The sequence below is a fragment of the Vulpes lagopus genome, chromosome 8 (assembly GCF_018345385.1).
Source record: "Vulpes lagopus strain Blue_001 chromosome 8, ASM1834538v1, whole genome shotgun sequence".
NCBI classification, from domain to species: domain Eukaryota; kingdom Metazoa; phylum Chordata; class Mammalia; order Carnivora; family Canidae; genus Vulpes; species Vulpes lagopus.
Genome location: NC_054831.1, coordinates 52768096 through 52790532, shown reverse-complemented (window position 1 = coordinate 52790532; position 22437 = coordinate 52768096). Strand labels below are relative to the sequence as shown.

General features: G+C 35.3%; 1 protein-coding gene across 4 annotated transcripts in view; it reads right to left on the bottom strand.

Moving 5' to 3' along the window:
• Positions 1-6470: 6470 nt before the first annotated feature.
• The window catches only part of ARHGAP12 (Rho GTPase activating protein 12), a 123612-nt gene continuing 107645 nt past the window's right edge, over positions 6471-22437 (bottom strand). For all 4 annotated transcript variants that reach the window (XM_041765578.1, XM_041765577.1, XM_041765579.1 and 1 more), the window contains 8 exons: positions 20469-20567; positions 15818-15920; positions 14248-14364; positions 11882-11980; positions 10293-10370; positions 10059-10193; positions 9716-9818; positions 6471-8855 (listed from right to left, as the gene is read on the bottom strand). In XM_041765578.1, coding sequence (XP_041621512.1) covers positions 8681-8855; positions 9716-9818; positions 10059-10193; positions 10293-10370; positions 11882-11980; positions 14248-14364; positions 15818-15920; positions 20469-20567 — 909 coding nt within the window. In that variant the 3' untranslated portion in view covers positions 6471-8680. The remainder of the gene's footprint in view (positions 8856-9715; positions 9819-10058; positions 10194-10292; positions 10371-11881; positions 11981-14247; positions 14365-15817; positions 15921-20468; positions 20568-22437) is intronic.

Below are 22437 nucleotides of genomic sequence, written 5' to 3'. Positions count from 1 at the left end.
GGCTCAGCCTTCAGCCCAGGGCATGATCCTGGAGACCTGGGATGGAGTCCCACGTCAGGCTCCCTGCATGGAGCCTGCTTCTCCCTCTGCCTGTGTGTCTCTGCCTCTCTCTCTCTCTCTCTTCTCTGTGTTTCTCATGAATAAAATCTTTGACTTAAAAAATTTCTTTAAAAAATTAAAAAATTTTTTCCTTATACTTTAAGGTATTATTGACGTGCTTTTACGTTCCTATGTACAATCTGAAATATTTCCTTCTAATCCTTTCCTGAGTTGTCAAGCTCTTATAATTGTTTTATGTTGTTCTTTCATGTGTTCTATGTCATTTCTTAAAGACTCTGAGTTCCTTTTGCAATAATTGTTTTCTTTTGTGAGCATGTTTCCATTTAACACAGATGTTATTGTGCTCTTTATTCTCTAATTTTATATGGGATTTAGCCTTAATACTATTATTTTGCTCATTTTTGTGTAAAATTTTCTTGAAGTTTTGAAATAGGATTCAGGAAAGCTTTGTTAACTAATTCATTCTTGTGTTGTTTTTGCATTGTGTTAAAAAAAAAAATGACAGCTTGATTCCTGGGATTTCCTGGCTCTACTCCCTTCCCCCACTTTGAACTAGACAATCTTTTGGGTCTGGTGTACCTATCCTGTTCAATTTAGATTCCACTCTCAGCAACTTTTCTTCAATGTGACTTGTTCTGAAGAAAGCTCTGGCAAGTTGGTTTTGAGAATTCAGGGAGGCTAGAATGATTAGGCCCTCTAGTCCTGATGGTTATATTGTGGTTCTCTGGTTCTCAGAGCTAGTTAGACGCTGCTACCCTGTTGCTTTTTTCTTGTTCCTCTGAGACACTAGTTTCATTGCTTACCTCGAAGGTGTTGGTGCTTTAATCCCACCTACTAGTATCCGGAGGGTTGCGAGAACACCTTATTACCATCAATAAGGTATCAATAAGGTAAGAATACTTTTACCATCAATGTGATTATGTTGTTGTTTCAATGTGTAAATTGAAAAACTATGCTGTCACCACCAGAATCTTCTCCATGTATTTAATTTTATACCAAAGTATGGGGATTTCTTTTGGAACCACTATTGTTATTAAATCCATGCTTTTCCTAACACTTATTGAGAATATTTCACTTCCCATTTTAATGTTTCATGGCTAGGATGATCCAATTATTTAAAACCAGGCCTCATCAATTGAAACTATGCTTCATCAAAGCCGTCAGTATTTCTTATATTTGATAAACTCCTTACTTCACCTCAACAAATACTCAAGAATTATGTCATTAACATGTTACCAAATTATGTAGCAATAAATCTTAGCTCAATCTCAATAGACTGGCATGACCACTACACAAGTGGCCAATCTGGAAGGCACACTAATAAAACTACTTGAGATTGACCGTTTTTTTTTTTTGAAAGTTTTTTTTTTTAAATTTTATTTAGTTATTCATGAGAGAGAGAGAGAGAGAGGCAGAGACACAGGCAGAGGGAGAACCAGGCTCTATGCAGGGAGCCCGATGTGGGACTCAATCCCGGGACTCCAGGATCACGCCTTGAGCCAAAGTCAGATGCTCCACTGCTGAGCCACCCAGGCGTCCCAAGAGATTGACCATTTTTAATGCACCTACTCAACACAGGTATAGGTCAGAATTATATATCAGCTGCCCTTTACCAATCTCAAAATTGTAAACATAAAAGCAGGGATTCCATCGATTTTGTTTACCATTTTATCTCTAGAGGTTAACTCTATGCTTTAACACCTAAAACAAATTGACTGAATTTGTTGAATGAATGAATGGGCTCTTAGCAGATTGCTGTTTTAACTCTCTCTCCAACCTCCTATTGAGTGGGAGATGTTTCAGTATTACCCATCATTTAAGATAGCAATTGTATGTTGTCTGATGCTGGCTCTGTAGAAGCATTATTGCCAACTAAATATGCTACAGTTGTTTAGAATGATAAGATGGGTAAGAAGGTTGTCACTGTTTTGGCAATGTTCAGGCAATCAATTTGGCTAATAGAACAAGTATGGAGACAAGGACATGATCAAAGAGGGTAATCGTAAGATGAAGCCAGATGTCAGAAATGTTACATCAGATCTGGTCAACTAACATAAGGGGCCGAATTCCAGGAATCTCACATTTAGAACTATGTCATCCAAAGATGCTGGGATTGCTCCTTGTAAAAGTTTTAGTTTCCTCCTTGACACAGCTGTGTTGGTCTCCCTAGATGCCTTTGATTCCTCTTTTACTCTAACTCCCCTCCAGGAAAGCTGGACACTTTAGACACAGGGCCTCAAATAAGTCTCAAAACAGCCTCTGTGAGTAGCCACTCATCTGATGGTCTAAAGCAAACAGCCAACTACAGTGACAGAGAAGGGAGGGGAGATAAAAGGCAGGCAGAAGAAAGGACCCCGAAAGAATCATTTTGCATTCCAATGTACTTCTTAATCAGCAGAGAAGAAGAGTGTTTTGGGAGTTAATTTTACTAGATAGCAAGGCTTCTTCACCTTATGATTTGCTTTAAGTCTGAACTGAACCATTCTGTCAATGGGTTGGGTTAATTAAAGTAACAAGCTATTATACTCACTACCTAGAACATTAAGATACTTATCAACGGAAAGCCTTCACAAGGTTGAAAATACAACAGTAGCACCTCCTTCAACCAGAATATATGTCAACTATGCACAGAAGTACCATCTCTGAAAGAAGAATCTGGTCTGAGACCCTTAAAATAAACATCTTGATAAAGACAAAAATGAAAAATGCTAATTAGCATCTTGTCTATGGAATCTATGTACCATGTCACTGTCCATGCCTAAGTAAGCATCTGGTTGAAATCATGTTCAGACCTACTCACTTTGAGACTACCAAAACTTCCCTGTATCTGTGACTAGATGTCACTCATTTAAAGTCTTTTTTTTTTTTTTTTTAAGATTTTATTCATTCATGAGAGAGAGAGAGAGAGAGAGAGAGAGAGGCTGAGACACAGGCAACAGAAGAAGCAGGCTCCAATGCAGGGAGCCCGATGTGGGACTCAATCCTGGGAGTCTGCGATCATGCCCTGAGCCAAAAGCAGACGCTCAACCACTGAGCCACCCAGGCCTCCGTAGACATCACTCATTTAAAGAGAAATTTTGTATGTAGATTTTTGGAGATCTCCACTACCTCATATAGGGAACTATTAAAAATCAGAAGTAAATACAAGGTGAGTGAACTCAGATCTCAAGGGAATGCTCTAATTAGAACCATTTCTTTCATTATTTATTCAGTTTGTAAAATATGATTTCAGAAAACCTTTCCCACCAAGGTGAAAATTCTTAAGATCCAGATGTTATAAGAATGATGTAACATAGTCTCAAATATTATCTGATAGTATAGCATTCCTACATTTCCCAGACCACAATGTCAATTGAAGCTTTTCTTAGGCTGCAGTTTCAAACGGACTTTCACCAAATTGCAAGCATTTTAATGGAGCTGTAATAGAAGTCAAATCACATTTACCACCCTTCAGCACCCCATAATGGGAGCATATAATGGGACAAATATTCAGTTTGGCAGAATTTTAGAAAAATGTTCTTTCCTTGATTTTAAACTCTTCTACTGTCATGTACTTGAGACAAGCATGAGGGTGAATTATGAAATATAATGCTTTAGAACATACATTTTTTTAAAATTTTTATTTATTTATGATAGTCACACAGAGAGAGAGAGAGGGGCAGAGACATAGGCAGAGGGAGAAGCAGGCTCCATACACCGGGAGCCCGACGTGGGATTCGATCCCGGGTCTCCAGGATCGCGCTCTGGGCCAAAGGCAGGCGCCAAACCGCTGCGCCACCCAGGGATCCCCAGAACATACATTTTTTGAAAGAATTTTGTATTGTGTAATTCCTTATTCCTCACAACCAATCTTCTATCACAGCACTGTCCAGAATAATTTTCTGAGGGTGAAAATGTTCTATATCTGCTCTAATACAGTGGCCATAAACTCCACATCCCTGTTGAACATTTGAAAAGTGACTGAATTTTCATGTTTTAATTAATTTTAATGAAATTTAAGTTGCCGCATGTGGCCAGTGGCTACAATACTGGACAGCACAGTTTCAGAACTCAAAGTGAAAGCAGATATCCATATTAAACAGAGATTAACGAACACAATGGCCAGTCCAGAACGTCAGCCGGTAGAAAGAGAACCACTGAAGTCTGATGATTTGCAAGGGGAGGGAGAGGGATGTTGGTTTACTATTTATGCAACTAAAACTAGAAGAGACCAGCAGAAAGCAATACCTACTCCCCTGCCACTTCTAAATTCATAATAGATGTACATAATATATAAAATAAAATATTAGTTTCAATATGCCACATAAAAATTAACTTCGCTTGGAAACAGATACTCCCAATAGGTAGAGAAGTTACTAGTTTCTTCCTCAAATGATATTACTTAAACATACCAGAATATGCTTTATTTAAGTTGATCACAAACTTTAAAAGAGACATAATGTAACTAATGAAGATTTCTCTTCCCTTCAGTTTTAGGCTTATCATTTTGTGCCTCCATAAAGTAAGGCTATGAATGTGAGGGTCCCTATTGGTTCTGTCTTTTTATCAGTTCTACTGAGACTCAGTTCTACTTGGGTGAACTCAAGTTCTCTTACCTAAATGTGAACAATCTCTCAAGATGCCCAGGAGGAGAAAGGTGGCCTTGAATGTTATCCTGAATCTTCACTGGTTACTCCACCATCAGCTTATTACAGAGTTTGAGGTCTACCTCTGCAAAGGCTAATGCAGCCTCATTTATTCTGATGTCATCATGACTTTTATCAATATTACAAGATTCATGACAAGTTTCAATGCTACTTGCAGTGTGAGCCACAACTATTAGAACTACCTGATTTAGCTACCAGCATTGGTGATTTAAAAATCTTTACCAAAAACATTTTTCTGAAAACACAGAGAGGAAGTAAAATAAAGAGAGGAGAGGGTTGATGAGAAAAAGTAAGAAACCAGACTTCTCTAAATACATTTTGTAGTGGTTTGTTAAACAGTTACCTTGTTCTACAAGTGCTCTGTTTATGAGAGTGCCATGAAAGTTTTTTTTTTTTCCTTTTTTTCCTGTGGGAGAAGGGAAGCAATGAAGGAAATGAAAGAGTTCATTTAAGTGCCATATTCACATAAGGCTAATTTGTAAAAGCTCAATCCAGCTGAATATATTTACAGCCAGCCACCACTGGCCCACAAAACTTCAGTTGAGAAGACTAATTGAGATTCTTCGGGAGAAGTCCCTTGTCTTCAGTGGTTACAGAATGTCTCATTAGGCATTCTGAACTCCCCCTTCCCTAGAATACCAAGGCTGACTCTGCTTGGCCTGGGTCTGCAGCTTGTGAATTTCCAATAGATTCTCATACACCATTATTGTTAGGCTGTTGATTTTGTTTTTGCAGCCTCCTTTGCTTTTTGTGGGTTTGTGTGTGTGTATGTGTGTGTGTGTATAAATATATATATATATTTTTTTTGGTTTAAAACTAAAGTTGCATTTAACAGAACTGTGTTAGTTATACTGAAATAATGTTTAAAAAAACAAACAAAAACAAAACTGTGCCCCACACCCAGGAATGTAACATACAGGCTACAGTCCCTATTAAACACCGTTTCTAGTCATGTACTAGAAATGTACTTCCTATAAAACAGGATCATTAGAGGTGATGGCTAGAGTTCAGAGAGAATAGAAAACTCCATAAAATCTTATTTTCTACCCATTTTCAATTCTCTATATAGATGTGATCTGGAGTATTTGACTTTTATTAGGCCAGTGAGAGTACGACATCCATTTGACTATTTTTATTTTCTTCTTGACTAAGATGGCATGTTGTAGATTCCTGTGTTTTTTAAATGCCTAAAGATGTTGGAGAAATTAAGTGTCCTGGGAAACTACGTGTTTACTTTAAATATTTAATTGGAGGGTCTCTCCCACAAGCTGGAAAAGAATCTCTTAGCAAAATTATGGAATAACTCTTTTTTCCCTCTCACTGCTTTCTTAACATCTAGTTTTACCAGCTTACAAAGTAGCGTGGCATGCAACTGAACTAACACAAAGGTCTCCAGATATCTACCATTAATACTGTTAAGAGTTTTCATCTGCATGTAACAGCGGTGACATACACCCACCCACTTAACATACACATAGATGTGTATATGTACATAACACATCTGCCTAAGCCCAGTTTGGCTGAATTATTCTATTTATGCTTTTCCTGTAAGAAAAGAAATCTGCAGATTTGCCTCTAACTAAAAGGTAACATCACTTCTATGGAGTAAAAGGTAAAATTCCTTACAGTTGTAAAATTTAAATAAGTATTTTTTTTCTAATTAAATGTAATAACATACTTGAATATGCTTTTTCTTTCAATTCCCAACCACTTCTTTATAAACGACATGCTGAAGTAAAGCCTATTAGCAAATGAAATTCCATTTACAATTTATTTCAGCCTTTAATATATTTTCTACTAAAAATCGTCAAGACAGGAAAATATTACTGGTTCTGTTATTACAAAAAAAATGAGAATTTTTAATTCACAAAGGATGAAAACACATGACATTGATTTCACTGTACATACAATATTACAATAAACTAATTCGCTGTAGACTAATAAAACATTTAAGACTCCACATACACACACATGTACTGTGAAACAAGAAACACAAGACAATTTTTAATCTTTGTTATGTCCACAGCTACCAAGAGACAGAGCATCACTGGTTTGAGTCTAATGGTTTTTCTGCCATACAATCACTACATAGGCCAGTTCTAAAGCATATTGTATTGTTCAGGACATCGTTAGGCAAATATAAACACATTCTCATTTTGGGGCTTTTTCTCCCTGCCCAAAACAATCTGCTTTCCACAGCTATCAAGTAGCTTGGTTTGTTAACAACTTAACAAGACTACAACAACAACTAATATTTTTACGACAAAACTCAGGTGAGAGATTTTTTTAAGCAGATCGTACACAAAAACTATTTGTTCCCAAGGAAGGCAAACTGTAAATTACCAATGCCATTCTAAGAAAAGGAGTCTTGGTCACAAATCACTTTCAAATATTGATGAAGAAATAAAAATTGGAGGGAGGATAGTGGTATTGGCATGGCAGGGAGTAGAAAAGGTGTGGAAAAAATGAGGAAATACATTTACCACAGGAAATAATGGATTCAGTTGATTTTTTAAAAATGAGGTATAAGAATATGCCAGTAAATGCAAAAACAAGAAAAAAAACTGAAAACCAAAATGCACATTTCCAATGGAAAAATCTCTAAACCTCTTATGGTTTTCTTTATTCAGATTAGACATTTCATATACATCAGTTAATCTAGAAAAATACATCTTAAAATATCTTCAACAGACCATGCTCTCTGTAACAAAACCTTCCAAACCCTGTTTTATTATACAAATTAATCTACATTAGTAATGTAAAAAGAAATTCTCAAATTTAGCAATGTCACTTTCCATTTGACATCCGTCTAATTTACATATGGGTTTCCACTATTCATACTGCAGTTAGAATTCTGTAATAAATTTTTTTCTAATGTATTCTGTACATATTAAGTTATCTAAAAGGTTCCTCTTGTAGTGCATTTACCATTTAGCAAGTCTATTCAGTATTTTTCCAGTACCATTTGCATTACAGTGATTTGCCTGTAAATGTAATTAAAATCTAAAAGTGCACACAGTTAAGTTTCTCAAATAACAGCCTATTTCTGGAGGAAACCTAATATTCACGGAAAAGATTACCAATATCATGATTAGAAATGTCAGGTTAGAATGTACTCTGAGACTATACAACAAAATTATATACGTAAGCTAAAGTACAATAAGTCTTTAGCTTATATTTACATCAAATAATGTCTGTTTCCACAAGGTCATACCAAAAACTCAGTATGGCACTAGATATAATTAGGATTGTTAGCTATAAATCAGCATAGCACACACAGCCCCAAAATACCCTGAACTGACTTGTGCTAAATTAAACTCCAGTATATCACAGTGTGTTAAGTAATATTAGTGTGCTGCCCAAACAAGCGATTAAGACATCCATCCAGTAAGGATAGTGTGCAACACAGTGAAGGCGGCAAGCCTCTGCCAAGGGATTACAACTGGGTTATAATGAATTGTAATACTTAAAACTGCCACTGCATGCAGAAACCCTGAAAAAGAAATACACAGGTTTCAAAAAGGATATACTTCATTTTGTTTAGAATGCCCAAGAGCGTCTTCAAAATAACTGATAGTGAGTACTAGTCTATCAAGTGATGAATCTAATGAATCATGAGAAGAAATTCTACATTATCCAGTTTGAGAAAAAAAAAAGTAGTTTTCTTACCAAATTATCCAGTGTATACGACTGGTTAGAATTGCAAGTTTGATTTTTACTGAAATTCAGAGTATGAAATGCAAACATTCAGGATAAAATTAATTCAAAATTACACACAGTTATATCAACTTGCAACAAAGCAGCAAATGTGAGGGCCTAACACACATTTTTGACTCTCCCATTCCCTTCTGATCCCTCAAAAAAGTGCAAAATCAAAGAGTCACTGCTTGGTCCAAAAATAAAATACATCATGTATAAGAGTTTGAAATCTGATGGAATTCAGCTTCTATTCCACAGGTTGTCTTCAATAAGAATCAACGCCCAAAGATGGAATTTATTTCCAGTAGAATTAATTCTACAATCTGATTTTGGTAGACAGTATGAACTGCTATATTACCAGTCTCTTTCTCTGGCTTTAACAGAGTAGGACCAAAAACAATTGCTATACTCTGATAGGTCATTCGGTTTTTTTCTCCATTTTCTATAACTCTAAGGGATGGAAAAAAAAAATTGTTAAAAGAGAAAATAAAACATACGAGAGGAAAAATTCTTCAAATTGTATCATAAACATAAACAGTGCATTTAGAAATGAGAAATACTACTCATTTTCCTAAGATACATACAAGCTACTTAACCAAGCAGAATTCAGTCCAAATATTATGTGAAGATTTCTTTTGGATAAACACAGCTAAAAGGTATAATTACAAATACTCTAACAAACTTTAAACGTGTGATGTTTCAGTTTAGAGTTTAAAGTAAGACACAGACTTAAGTATAAGCTACAATTCAGGTAACAATAGTTAATCTATGAGGATGATAGGGAAAAAAATTTCATTAGGTTACAGAGATTAAATTTTCACTTTATTAATTCTATGTTTGGTTTTTTAATCTCCCTCACTGGGATAATTTATTTTATTATTCTAGTGTTCTCTCTGTCAGAAGGCAAAAATCAGTTATTAAAATGGCTATGTAGTAACTGAAAGCCATGATGGCTTTAAGGTAATTTAATATTCCTCATTTGATAACCAAAATCTCATCTTCATGTTAATTAACTTCAACAATTTCTGAACACTTACACGCCAGGCTTTATATAACTGCTTCACATATAATATTCGCTTTAAGTAAGTATTTTTTATACTAGATCATCTACCTATGAGGAACAAGACCTAGGGGAGTTTGCTTCTTCAAGTTATAAAGACAGCAAATAGCATAGCCAGAATCTGAACAAGTAAGTGTCTTGAGGGACCCTGGCCTCATGGGTACCATACCACACCTCATAACCATGCATTTCTTACCTTTTTCCTTCTTTTTCCCTAATTACTATTTCTTTTCTGTGGTGAACCTCTTACCTTTTGAGATGTCTAAAAAGAATCTGCATTGTATCTTGATTTGGCTTTGGTAACTGTCTGATTAGATCCTTAACAGCAGCAACTCGCTGTCTTGGTTCTTGTTCTAAGAAAAAAAAAAAAAAAAGATAATGAGAGATTATGCATGAAATTGAAGACAGTGACAGATTTTAGAACCTGACATTTGATAATACACAGTGACACCTGGTGGTCACATTTAAAATTTCTGAAGTAAAACAATCCTATGAAAAAATTTAAGAGATCAAACAGAATGTAGTCTACAGCTTAATCAATACAGAGGACTTTCAGCATCTAGAAAAAAAACTGAGTTTAATGACATACTTACTAATTGCATTAACAAAATCATTAAAATGGTTAAATGTAAAAAGAGGTTCTGGTAATTCTCGAAAAAACATTTTGAGTGCTCCAGTAATAACATGAATATCTTCCCATTTACTATCATTCAAATCCAATTTCTCATCTGAAAAACAGAATAGGAAATTTTTAAAAATCACTTTAAACAGATCCTGAAAGTTATGAGTATGCTGTTTGCACATAACAATAGGGAGTATGATCTTACCATGATTGACTGCAAATCTCAGTTTCTGGATCACTGCAAGGTTGCCACTTACTCTGTATATCCCATCAACATCCAAACCTAAGAGAAAATTACAATATTACTGTGTTTAAATTAGGTGTTTGCTTCTTCTAAAGATGGCTGCATGTTTCAGAATACTTATTCATTAACATGAGCCTAAAATCAAATGGGCAAATACTCTTTTCCTCTAACTGGCCTTTTAAAGATCCTTGGCAGAGAGAGAGGGGGTGGAGATATACTCTGAATTCTGTTTAATAAACAGCAACAATTCTAATTTGTTTAAACATCATGTAGACTGTGGAACATCTCAAAAAAATCTTCTCATTAAACTTGAAATAATAACAATTTAAGATAAATTTCTACACCTGGGGATAGTTCAGAAAGTAAAGGAAATCAGAAGATAAAATTAGCCCGTCTATTTTCCTGCACATTTCATAACGTAAATGTACATATCAAGGCAGTCTTTTATTTTTTATTTTTTTATATATTTTTTAAAGATTTATTTATTTATTCATGATAGACATAGAGAGAGAGGCAGAAACACAGACAGAAGGGAGAAGCAGGCTCCCTGCCGGGAGCCGGACGCGGGACTAGATCCCGGGATTCCAGGATCGCGCCCTGGGCCAAAGGCAGGCGCCAAACTGCTGAGCCACCCAGGGATCCCCCCAAGGCAGTCTTTTAAAAATAGTTGTCCTATTAAGGGCTTGTAATAAATAAACTTAATAACCAATTAAAATAAAGATTCTATAAAAACAATTGCTAATTTGATATTCACTTCTTTCATATATGGAATAGAATCATGTGAAATTCATGCAAGTAAGCCTAAAAAATCCAAATATTCATTAAATGATAATGCTGTACACATTTAACGAAGCACATTATCTGATGTGCTATTCATAGAACTTCAAATAAAGGCACATGTCTCTATTGTCATGTTGACAAGAAAAGTCAGAGACAAGATCTGAAACTGGCAGAAATTACAAATTATGCAAATGTTTTAATTGTACAAGATTTTTTGGTGGTGTACAGATACAAGTTAATCTAATTATCATGATAGTTTATTTAAAACTAGTATAAATATTATGTTAAAATTAACCAAAATATAAATTGGTTTAAGTCTTAACAGGAAATGGCATAAGGAGGTTTGTCTATTTAGACACTTTATAGTTGACTTAACAGTTTTAAAATATCAACTCGTATTTATTATAAAGAGAAGAAACTTTCTCTTGGTAAGTAAACACAATTTCCTATCTTCTACACAATCAATTCACTTAATAAACTCAGTTTTATAATCAGCACCTTACTCATTTTAAAGAAAGGCCAACTCCAAATGGCTTCAAATAATACCTTATGCTTAATCAGCTAGAAGTGCTGAATATTCAACGGGTGCTTGCAAAGGTCTTAAAACAGATATATGTAACCATTAAAACATGTAAGATTTTGGCAAACAAGATGCTTTTCTTGACAGCTTACAACTGTTCCATCACTCAAAATCATAAAAACTCTAAGGATTTTAATGGCAGAACAATGGGTTGGTGTGCTTAATATAAAAATAAAAATCATTTTCTTACCATATGCTTCAACATGTTCAATGCATAACTTCACAAAGTTTGGCACTGTGCCATTTTCTCTCTGACACAGATTAGCAAGATTGGCTCCAAATACTTGATCTGAAAGAGATTTATTTTTTTTGAAATAAACCAGCCTGCTAAAATTTATTTTGCAAAATGGTGATAACCATTCATGGTGCTATAGAAGACACTGAGTGCATCCCAACACTATCTGCTGTGATGGAGTCCTTTGACCTGCCTACTCATTCTGATGCCACTTCAAACAATTTTCCTGCTTTACTCAACTCCATGAACACTCCACTCCGACTCCTTTTTACCTGAGAGCCTTTTTGTTTTCTATACCTTTTGCAGAGATCCATCCTCTCCCCCAAACTTAGCTCCTTTTTATTACTCCTGCCCTCAGCTAAAATGTCATCTCCTGAGAAAAACCTTATGATTAGTCTAAGGAAACCCAGTAACAGTCACTATTTCATTACTATTGTAGATTCTTCACAGTAGTCAGCACTGTTTTAAACTATCTTGTCTGGGGCAGCCCGGGTGGCTCAGCAGTTTAGTGCCGTCTTCAGCCCAGGGCATGATCCTGGAGTCCCAGGATCGAGTCCCATATCAGGCTCCCTGGCTGGAGCCTGCTTGTCCCTCTGCCTGTGTCTCTGCCTCTCCGTGTGTCTCTCATGAATGAACGAATAAAATCTTATAAACAAACAAACAAATAAATAAATAAAATTATCTTGTCTGTTTCTTGTTTTTATGTAAATTTCAGAGGGCAAGGACCTTGTAATTCTTGAACCAATAGGTATTTCTGGCACATAGGCTCATGCCTAGCACTTAGTAAACAACTGAATGTTTTTTAAACTGTTAAAACAAGCATGGTGCATACCCATCATGTGCCAACATTTGATTTCAAAAGTCTATTTCAAAGGTTGTTCTATTAATTTTTCAACCCAACACTTCTGAAATGCCACGTTAGTGCTAAATACTCAGGAAAACAAAATATTTGAAGTCCTGAACACCATCATAAAGCAGCAACAGTTTATATTTCTCAATAAAATGGCCTGATGAGGGGATCCCTGGGTGGCTCTGCGGTTTAGTGCCTGCCTTTAGCTCAGGGCATGATCCTGGAGCCCCAGGATCGAGTCCTGCATCAGGCTCCCTGCACGGAACCTGCTTCTCCCTCTGCCTGTGTCTCTGCCTCTCTCTCTCTGTGTCTCTCATGACTTAACAAATAAAATCTAAAAAAATAAAAGGGCCTGATGAGAACAGCAATTTCTATTCACTGATTCGTCAGGTTTTTTTTTTTAAGTTCTAAACTCAATATACTAAATTCATATGCATTATCTCGGAATCCCTGTTTACCTGTAACTCTTAAGGCTGCTAATTTGAATCACTAATTAACTGAACTCTACCTAGAAGTTTTAAATATCTTTTTAATGAAACCCATTTGTGTATTTTAAATTAGATGCTTTGCAAACAGATGTTCCAGTGATGGTCTTTTTTTACAAACTTCAAAGACAGATATATGTTATATATTATTTTTACCTATGTCTTTATTTACTAATTAATGTCACTATTTGAGTCCTGTATTAGAAAACTTATCACTTAAATTAAAAATGCTTATAAGAACTAAAGGTATATACAAGTATACGTCTTTGTTTTTTTTTTTTTAAGACTTTATTTATTTATTCATGAGAGACAGAGAGACAGGCAGAGAGAGAAGGGGGCTCCCCACAGAGACCCAATGTGGGACTCGATCCCGGAACCATGTCCTAAGCCAAAGACAGCCACTCAACCGCTGAGCCACCCAGGCATCCCCAACTATACATGATTTTAAAGAATACTCTGTTAGTAAGATTGTTAGTGCATTCTTGCTATTATTGCTTATAAACAATAAATATAAAAATTAATTAGTATAAAGTGCTTATACTAATTTTAAGATAACCTGAAATAAGAAATGAAGGCAAACAATCAAGATAAAATTGTTCAATATTTTTCTTCCTTTTACTGTTAGGGATCATTAAAAATTTCTTTGATCTGTGCATCTCAAAACTAAAAATCTTTTTTTTTTAATTCTCTTTATTTATTTGAGAGAGACAGAGCAAGAGAGAGAGAGAGAGAGAGAGAGAGAAAGAGCGAGACTCAAGTGGGGTTGGGGGCCTCCATCCCAGTGGTTTCTGAAAATTAGTTTGATATTTATGTCTGTTCAGTGCTTTAAACTCTCTGTGTGCATTGAAAAATCCATTTTAATCACTCAAATGTATTTTAAACCAATGAACCTGGAACTTTAAAGAAAAGTTTTCAGTTTTTAATTTAAAATGTCTCACTTCTGATTTTGGCCAAAGTTCATTATTATAAACATCACCTCTACCTACCTTTAATATAACCTTTTTCACGAACAGCTTGCAAAGTGGGGCGCCGTGTAAGAAACTTCTTTAAGTTTTTCTTGGTTTTTTTCTGTTCTGAAGAATCTATGCTAGACACTTTCATGGCTTAAGAGAAACAAATATAAAGCATTTCATAAAATAAAAACTTTTTGATAAAAATCTTCCACCTAGCACTCAAAACATATTAATTGCGTATGTAAAAATCACAGTTATAAATTCAGTTATTCTAAACTTTAATATAGTTTAATAGTACGTGAAGAATCAAAAGCTAACACAGACCCAATTTCAGAGAGATAAACCACACAAAACAGTTCATTTTTATCACTAAACACTGACTACAAATTCTACCTTCTTTGGTAAATGTGCTACGACCCTGGTTATTCTAATTTATGTTCATTATTTCATAAATGATACTTCTTATCTCCTTTAACTATCAGTTTTAGAAGGTAAAATGACCAAAAAAAAATATCCAGAAAATATAAATTAAAAAGTCCCTATCTTGCAGTATCCTTACTGGACTAGGAGTCTAGAGAGATATACATCCACCACAATTACCTGTACTTTAAGCTAATAACACCTTGTCATAATTACCTCTAAACTAAGAATGGGACCACCTGAAAAATGTCCTACATTGCCATTAGTCTGATTTCTTCTTTGGTTACGATAAAAATCCAAAAAGTAAATTTCGTGAACTATATTTGAGGAAAGTTGAGAGCACAAACAATATATTAGTGAAGCATTGATAATCAAATTTTTGACGTGTTTACATGTCAGTGACAAGGTCAGTAATAGGCCTAACCTTCATTAGAATGTGAGAGAACAAAAGTAGAAACGATTTTCTAATGGTTCAGTTAATTCAAAGGCCAAAAATTCTCAGTTAAATGTGGACTTGTTAAAATATATTTAACAAGTTCAGAGCTACAGCTAATGGCCTATTTAACAGTGTAATTCACAAGAGGCCTGCATCAGAAAATTAATGCTCTTCTTAAATTGCTAGCTTTAGCTCATATATTTACATATATGTATTCATATATATGTATATGAATGATGTGGAGATATGAATGTATGCAGCTGCACCTGCACAGACACATCCTAGTCCAGAGATGGTTGCCTGGCGTCCAGTGTGAGCTACGGTACATGTCCCATGACTTCCGACTTCTTAAAGTGTAAGATTCTACCTAGAATCTTAAACAGTAATTATAGATTTTAAAATCAATATAGTTCAGCTTCCTGGATACCTCAATAGAAGTGCATTCTAATACACTTTTTTTTCTCTTAAAGGACCACATCATCTTAAAATTAATTAAATTCTGTATGTGTGCATACGATGACGCTGAGAAGTGACAAGGAGTTAACAAGGAGAGAGTACTCCTGAAACACTGAGACTGCAAGTACCTAACCTTATAATTTCCTGGTAACACTGGAGATTCCACTCAGCCTTTATAATTTCCTGGAAACACTGGAGATTCCACTCAGCCTTTATGTGTTTAAAATATTTGAAAAGCTAAGAGAAAATGCTCACTCAAGCGACTAGCAAAACAGGTAAAGGATAACTTACGACGAAGTTTCTTAGGATCCTTATGGTCCTTCTCTTTATCATGCTTTTCTATTCCTGGGGACTCTGGTATCTCTTCTTCAATTGCTTCATCAGTTTCTACTGTCTATTGATTAGAGATTTCCCAAACACATATTACTTTTGAGATTATTTTCAATATAATAGCATAATTCTCAATATAATCAGTAACTGATCCTCCCAAATAATCTTAGGGAACCAATCAATATATAGCATATATGATTTAGATACTTGGTAAATCTTTAAAAATACTTTTACCCCCTAGATAAGGGGAATTCATTAATTTTAAACTTCATAAAAGAAAAAAATGCTGATAATTCACAGGATGATGGTTTTATATACTAATGATGAAGTTATCTTCCCACATGTAGATTAAATACATAAGAATGACAGTAACAAGAGTTAAAAGGTCAGACTACAAGCTACAGTGAGGGAACATGATGAAGCTACATTCTGTGCTAACAGTATAAGATAAAGCTAACTAGCCAATGGCACATTAATTTTTCACACCAACAATCCTTTCAAATTATATTTTGTATCATAACTAGCAATCACACTCAGATTCATGGATGTTGGACATTGAAAGAAATCCTTGAGCTCATGTATAGCCTAATCAGTCATTTTTGCAGGTTTAAAAACTGAGTTCTCAAAGCTAAAAGCTTTGCCTTTCATACTGATGTCCTTATTCCACTTAGAACTTATTTTTGTGTATAGTGTTAGGAAAGGTTCTAATTTCTTCTTGGATATCCAGTTGACCCAGTACCATTTACTTTCAAGTTTATTCTTCCTTATTTTTCTACAGTGATATATGGCATGAAGTATCCAAAGATAGGTGGGTTTCTAGGTTCTTTATTCTGTTCCACTGGTCTGTAGCTCTATCCCAGTACAGCATGTTGTATTAACTAATACAGAAGTCTTGATATCTGACAGATCAAGTCCTTCCACTTTCTTCTTCAAGAGTGTCTTGGATATTTTTACCCTTTATATTCCAGTATGAATTTTAGAATAAGCTTGCCAAGTTCCACCAGAAAACCTACTGGGATTTTGAATGAGATTCAAAAATCTCGTTTATAAGTTTATAAATCATTTGGAAGAATATTATATCTTTACATTATTGAATATTTTAATCCATGAACATAACATACTTACTTCTCATATAATTAGATTTTCTTCAATGTCTCTCAATAAAGTTTTGCAATTTTCCTTGCAGAAGTCTTGTGCATCTTTCTAAACTTATTGTGCATATTTCTATAGTATCTTTTGCCACTTTGTAAACAGTATATATTTTAAATTTCACAGTCAACAATATGTTACTCTCTTTTCACTTGGCTGATTCCCTGATCCTACAAGCTTCGATTGAAAAAACAAAACTAAACAAACAAACAAACAAAAAAAACCCACTTTCTCTACAAGGCCTCCCCAGGCCTCTACACTAGGTTAGTCCCAACTTAAAGTTTTTATAAAAAGTTATATATCCCTCACCATCATAAGCTTCATCACATTTCAATGTACTAACTGCCAAGTTGTCTGTCTTCAGTGATCTATCTTTGGCTATAAACTTCACACAGAAAGGTATGGCACATGGTTGCATGCTCCTATGTATCTCCAGTGCATGAAACACTCCCATGTTTGTTAAATGAATGCAGCCATACTTGCTTTCAAGGGATTAGGGATGGAGTATAGTAACTAGAGCTGAAAGCCCATATTGGGTAGAGTAAAAGGTACATTTAAGTAGATCGGGCTCAGGTTGTTGAATTTTAATAAGAGTCATGGAAGGCTTACTGAGCAGGAGAGGATTATACAGTTAACATTAGGAAGTTTCATACAGCAATGATATTAAGAATAGATTGGTGGCAGGTAAGATGAAATAAGAAAAACTGCTTAGGAAGGGACTCATCATACAAAGTCCTGATAGTGGTTTCAAGAATAAATGGAAAGGAAAAGACAAGATTCAGAAATATACAATATTACAAACTGCAAAAGAAGAGTATTTATATAGGTGGGTAGAAGGGGTGAAAAAGGAGGAAGAGTTAATACTGAAGATTGCAAATCTGGTTGTTTTCAATTGAGTGCATCATAAAAATTTTGGAGCTTAAAAGGGTACTTGGAGACAATCAAATCCAACATCTCTATTTTATAAGTGAAAAAATGAAACCCATATGATACCTCAGTAAGAGTCACAAATCTTATTAGTAAAGAGGCTTCACCTACAGTCTCTGAAAGACGGCTCAATCTCTACTAAAGTGTATGATTCCCAACTTTTTTTTTCAGTCTGTTCAGTTTATTTTTTTTATTTTTTACAATGTAGCTTTTATTTTTTAATAAATTTAATTTTTATTGGTGTTCAATTTACCAACATATAGAATAACACCCAGTGCTCATCCCGTCAAGTGCCCCCCCCCCAGTGCCCGTCACCCATTCCCCCCCCCCCCGCCCTCCTCCCCTTCCACCACCCCTAGTTCGTTTCCCAAAGTTAGGAGTCTTTATGTTCTGTCTCCCTTTCTGATATTTCCCACACATTTCTTCTCCCTTCCCTTATATTCCCTTTCACTATTATTTATATTCCCCAATTGAATGAGAACATACAATGCTTGTCCTTCTCCGATTGACTTACTTCACTCAGCATAATACCCTCCAGTTCCATCCACGTTGAAGCAAATGGTGGGTATTTGTTATTTCTAATGGCTGAGTAATATTCCATTGTATACATAAACCACATCTTCTTAAAAAAAAAAAAAAAAAAAAACCACATCTTCTTTATCCCTTCATCTTTCGATGGACACCGAGGCTCCTTCCACAGTTTGGCTATTGTGTCCATTGCTGCTGGAAACATCGGGGTGCAGGTGTCCCGGCGTTTCACTGCATCTGCATCTTTGGGGTAAATCCCCAACAGTGCAATTGCTGGGTCGTAGGGCAGGTCTATTTTTAACTCTTTGAGGAACCTCCACACAGTTTTCCAGAGTGGCTGCACCAGTTCACATTCCCACCCACAGTGTAAGAGGGTTCCCTTTTCTCCACATCCTCTCCAACATTTGTAGTTTCCTGCCTTGTTAATTTTCCCCATTCTCACTGGCGGGAGGTGGTATCTCATTGTGGTTTTGATTTGTATTTCCCTGATGGCAAGTGACGCAGAGCATTTTCTCATGTGCATGTTGGCCATGTCTATCTCTTCCTCTGTGAGATTTCTCTTCATGTCTTTTGCCCATTTCATGATTGGATTGTTTGTTTCTTTGGTGTTGAGTTTAGTAAGTTCTTTATAGATCTTGGAAACTAGCCCTTTATCTGTTACGTCATTTGCAAATATCTTCTCCCATTCTGTAGGTTGTCTTTTAGTTTTGTTGACTGTATCCGTTGCCGTGCAAAAGCTTCTTATCTTGATGAAGTCCCAATAGTTCATTTTTGCTTTTGTTTCTTTTGCCTTCGTGGACGTATCTTGCAAGAAGTTACTGTGGCCGAGTTCAAAAAGGGTGTTGCCTGTGTTCTCCTCTAGGATTTTGATGGAATCTTGTCTCACATTTAGATCTTTCATCCATTTTGAGTTTATCTTTGTGTATGGTGAAAGAGAGTGGTCTAGTTTCATTCTTCTGCATGTGGATGTCCAATTTTCCCAGCACCATTTATTGAAGAGACTGTCTTTCTTCCAATGGATAGTCTTTCCTCCTTTATTGAATATTAGTTGACCATAAAGTTGAGGGTCCACTTCTGGGTTCTCTATTCTGTTCCATTGATCTATGTGTCTGTTTTTGTGCCAGTACCACACTGTCTTGATGACCACAGCTTTGTAGTACAACCTGAAATCTGGCATTGTGATGCCCCCAGATATGGTTTGTTTAGTTTAAAACCATAACACACTCCCATAAGTATTCACTTTCCTTCTTGTCCATGACATATGACCCTTAATGAGAAGCCATGTCCCCATACACTGAGAAGATAAGAATATAGTCCAAAAATATATAGCCCCTGTTTCTTCTTGCTCTAACACAGCTGCAGAATATAAATTTGAGATTCTTTTTGGTTGCTTTATATACACACACACACACACACACACACACTACATACATTATGTAACATGTACCTACCATATATATATATACATATACATATATATATTACACACACACCCACAAGAGGAAATATACCAGGAACACAAGGGTACTGAACACCTACCTCCCTTTTTGGGGGATGGGGGAGAACTAAAACACCTCCAGCAGTAGCTAGAGGTGTCATGAGGAAAGAAAAAGTGCTCATGAAGAGGCTACAGCTTCATTCACTTCATACCTTTACCTAGGTAGGACCTGTCTTCACCAAATAGTACTATTCCCAACTCATTGGTCACTGAATATATACTATGTCTAAGAATGGTTTGTCCCTCTTCTCGAACTACTTCTTTTTGAATCTCATGTGAAAATTACTTAAAATCCACTAGTAGCCAATAATATATAATTGAGAATGTTAAATCAATCACCAGCCCCAAGGATCTGCTAAACTACCACTGACTTTCCTATCTCTCATCAAAATACATATTAAAAAAGTATTTTATCACATCAACTGGAAACTAGATATGCAATAACCAATTATAAAGCAGAAAAGAAAAATAGCCTTGAAGTGAAAAAATTTACCTAAGTCAAACACATACCTGATTATTGATAGTACTACTAAGAACTTTAAACCAATCATTAATAACAGTGTCATTATCAGACTGAATTAGCAGTTCTGTTCCTTGACGGGTTTTCAGCTTTAGGGAAAAGGGGAGAGGAGGGGAGGAAAAGAATATGGTTAGTGCTTTCAACCAAGTAAATGAAAAATATATCTATTTTTTAAGATTGTATTTTTACTTTAAGGTAATCTCTAACACCTAATGTGAGGTTTGAACTCACAATCCCAAGATCCACATTCACACAATCCACTAACTGTGCCAGCCGGGGGCCCCCAAATAAATGAATATATTTAAGCAAAAGTCCACGGACCAGCAGAAGACTAGATGCCATGTAGTAAGTGACTAAAGGTTAATGCACAGCAATGGAATATCTTTTATTTTAATATAAAATAATCCCAGAGGAATTGTTTTATAAAACATGACATTTTTCTCACAAAAAATTCTCAATGAAAATCTAATAATTTAGATTCCCATATTCCATCACACAAATGCCATGAAACTTGCTGAAATCTAGTATACTGTATCATTAAAAAAATGAGTTCAAGTACCAAAGCTATGCATTTTTGACTAGAATTGAAACAAAATCCACTTGTAAAGAAATAAAATCTATATTTTTATGTAAATCTGAGGAATGTTTTTCTCTCTCCAATTAAAAAATAAATGTAGAAAAAAATATATGAAAGAGTTAAACTTTCATTATTTCCTACTTAATAGGCAAATAAATATAATGGCTTAGTACAAAGAGAAGGCACAGACGATAAATGTTATGTCACTTCTGGGCAAAAGCAATAATAAATTGTGTCAAAATTATGAATTTAAGGACATTATGTATTATTCTACATGAAGGCAGTAACCAATTTATGTATAATCTCTTTGGTTCAAAGTTACTTACACTTGATTGAGGAAATATTTTCAGGTGTTAGGAGAAAGCATTCCTCCTAATTTCTGTCTGGTAACTGTTTATTTTTTTCCTCGAGGAACATATGGCAATGTACCCAAACAACCTTCTGAGACATATGCCTCAAACATAGTTCCTGAAGTAATGTTTAAAAAAGGTATTCTTCAAAAAAATTTTTTTTAAAAACCAGTTCTATATTAATTTGGGAAATTCTGAATAACGTTAAACAAGAGTCTTTCCTTCAAAAAGTCTCAGGGCTTTGACATCCCAGGGTGCTCTGATTTTCTAAGAAAAGAAAAACATCTGTACCACTGCCTAACTTATTCAACCATAGATTTGTTTTCACTCTGAAATCACTTATTGAAACTGTAAGGCTAAATCAGGAAACACTGATTTCCTTTCTTGTAGTTCTTTCAAGAGAGTGGGTCAAGCCAGTCAACCAATACTGAATATTCACTGCATATAAGATACTCTGTTAGGAGTTCTTTCTTAAAGATAAGGAAAATATAGTCTCTCTGCTTAAAAAAAAAAAAACCATCATCTAGTGGGATAATTTACAACAGATGATGACCTAAGGTACACTACATTAAATACTATTTTAAAAGCAGAAATTAAAAAGAATTATCAGTGTTGTGGGAGCATTTATGATGGGTCTTGGAAGATAGGTTAACACCTGACAAGCAGAGACTGCCGTGGGTCAGTACTAATAAAGAGTAAAAATCACAGGAGCAGGAAAACTTAGGTTTCACTTGGAAAACAGCAACTGCATTAATAAGACAGGAATACGGCTGACACATGAGGCTATAAAGGCAGACTGGGATCTGGAAGACTGCTTGCAAAAACAGTCTGAAAAATTCTTCCAATCTCTATACACAACCTTCTGTAATGTAATGCAACTTTTACTATGCCTTCATCAACAGGTGGGCTCTATCTAGTTCCCCACAACCCTGAAAACTCAGCTGGCTTTCCGACTTGCTTTAACCAATGGAATACACTGATGTGTGACTTCTAAATCTAAGCGGAAGTATAGTTTTCACCCTCACCCTCCTG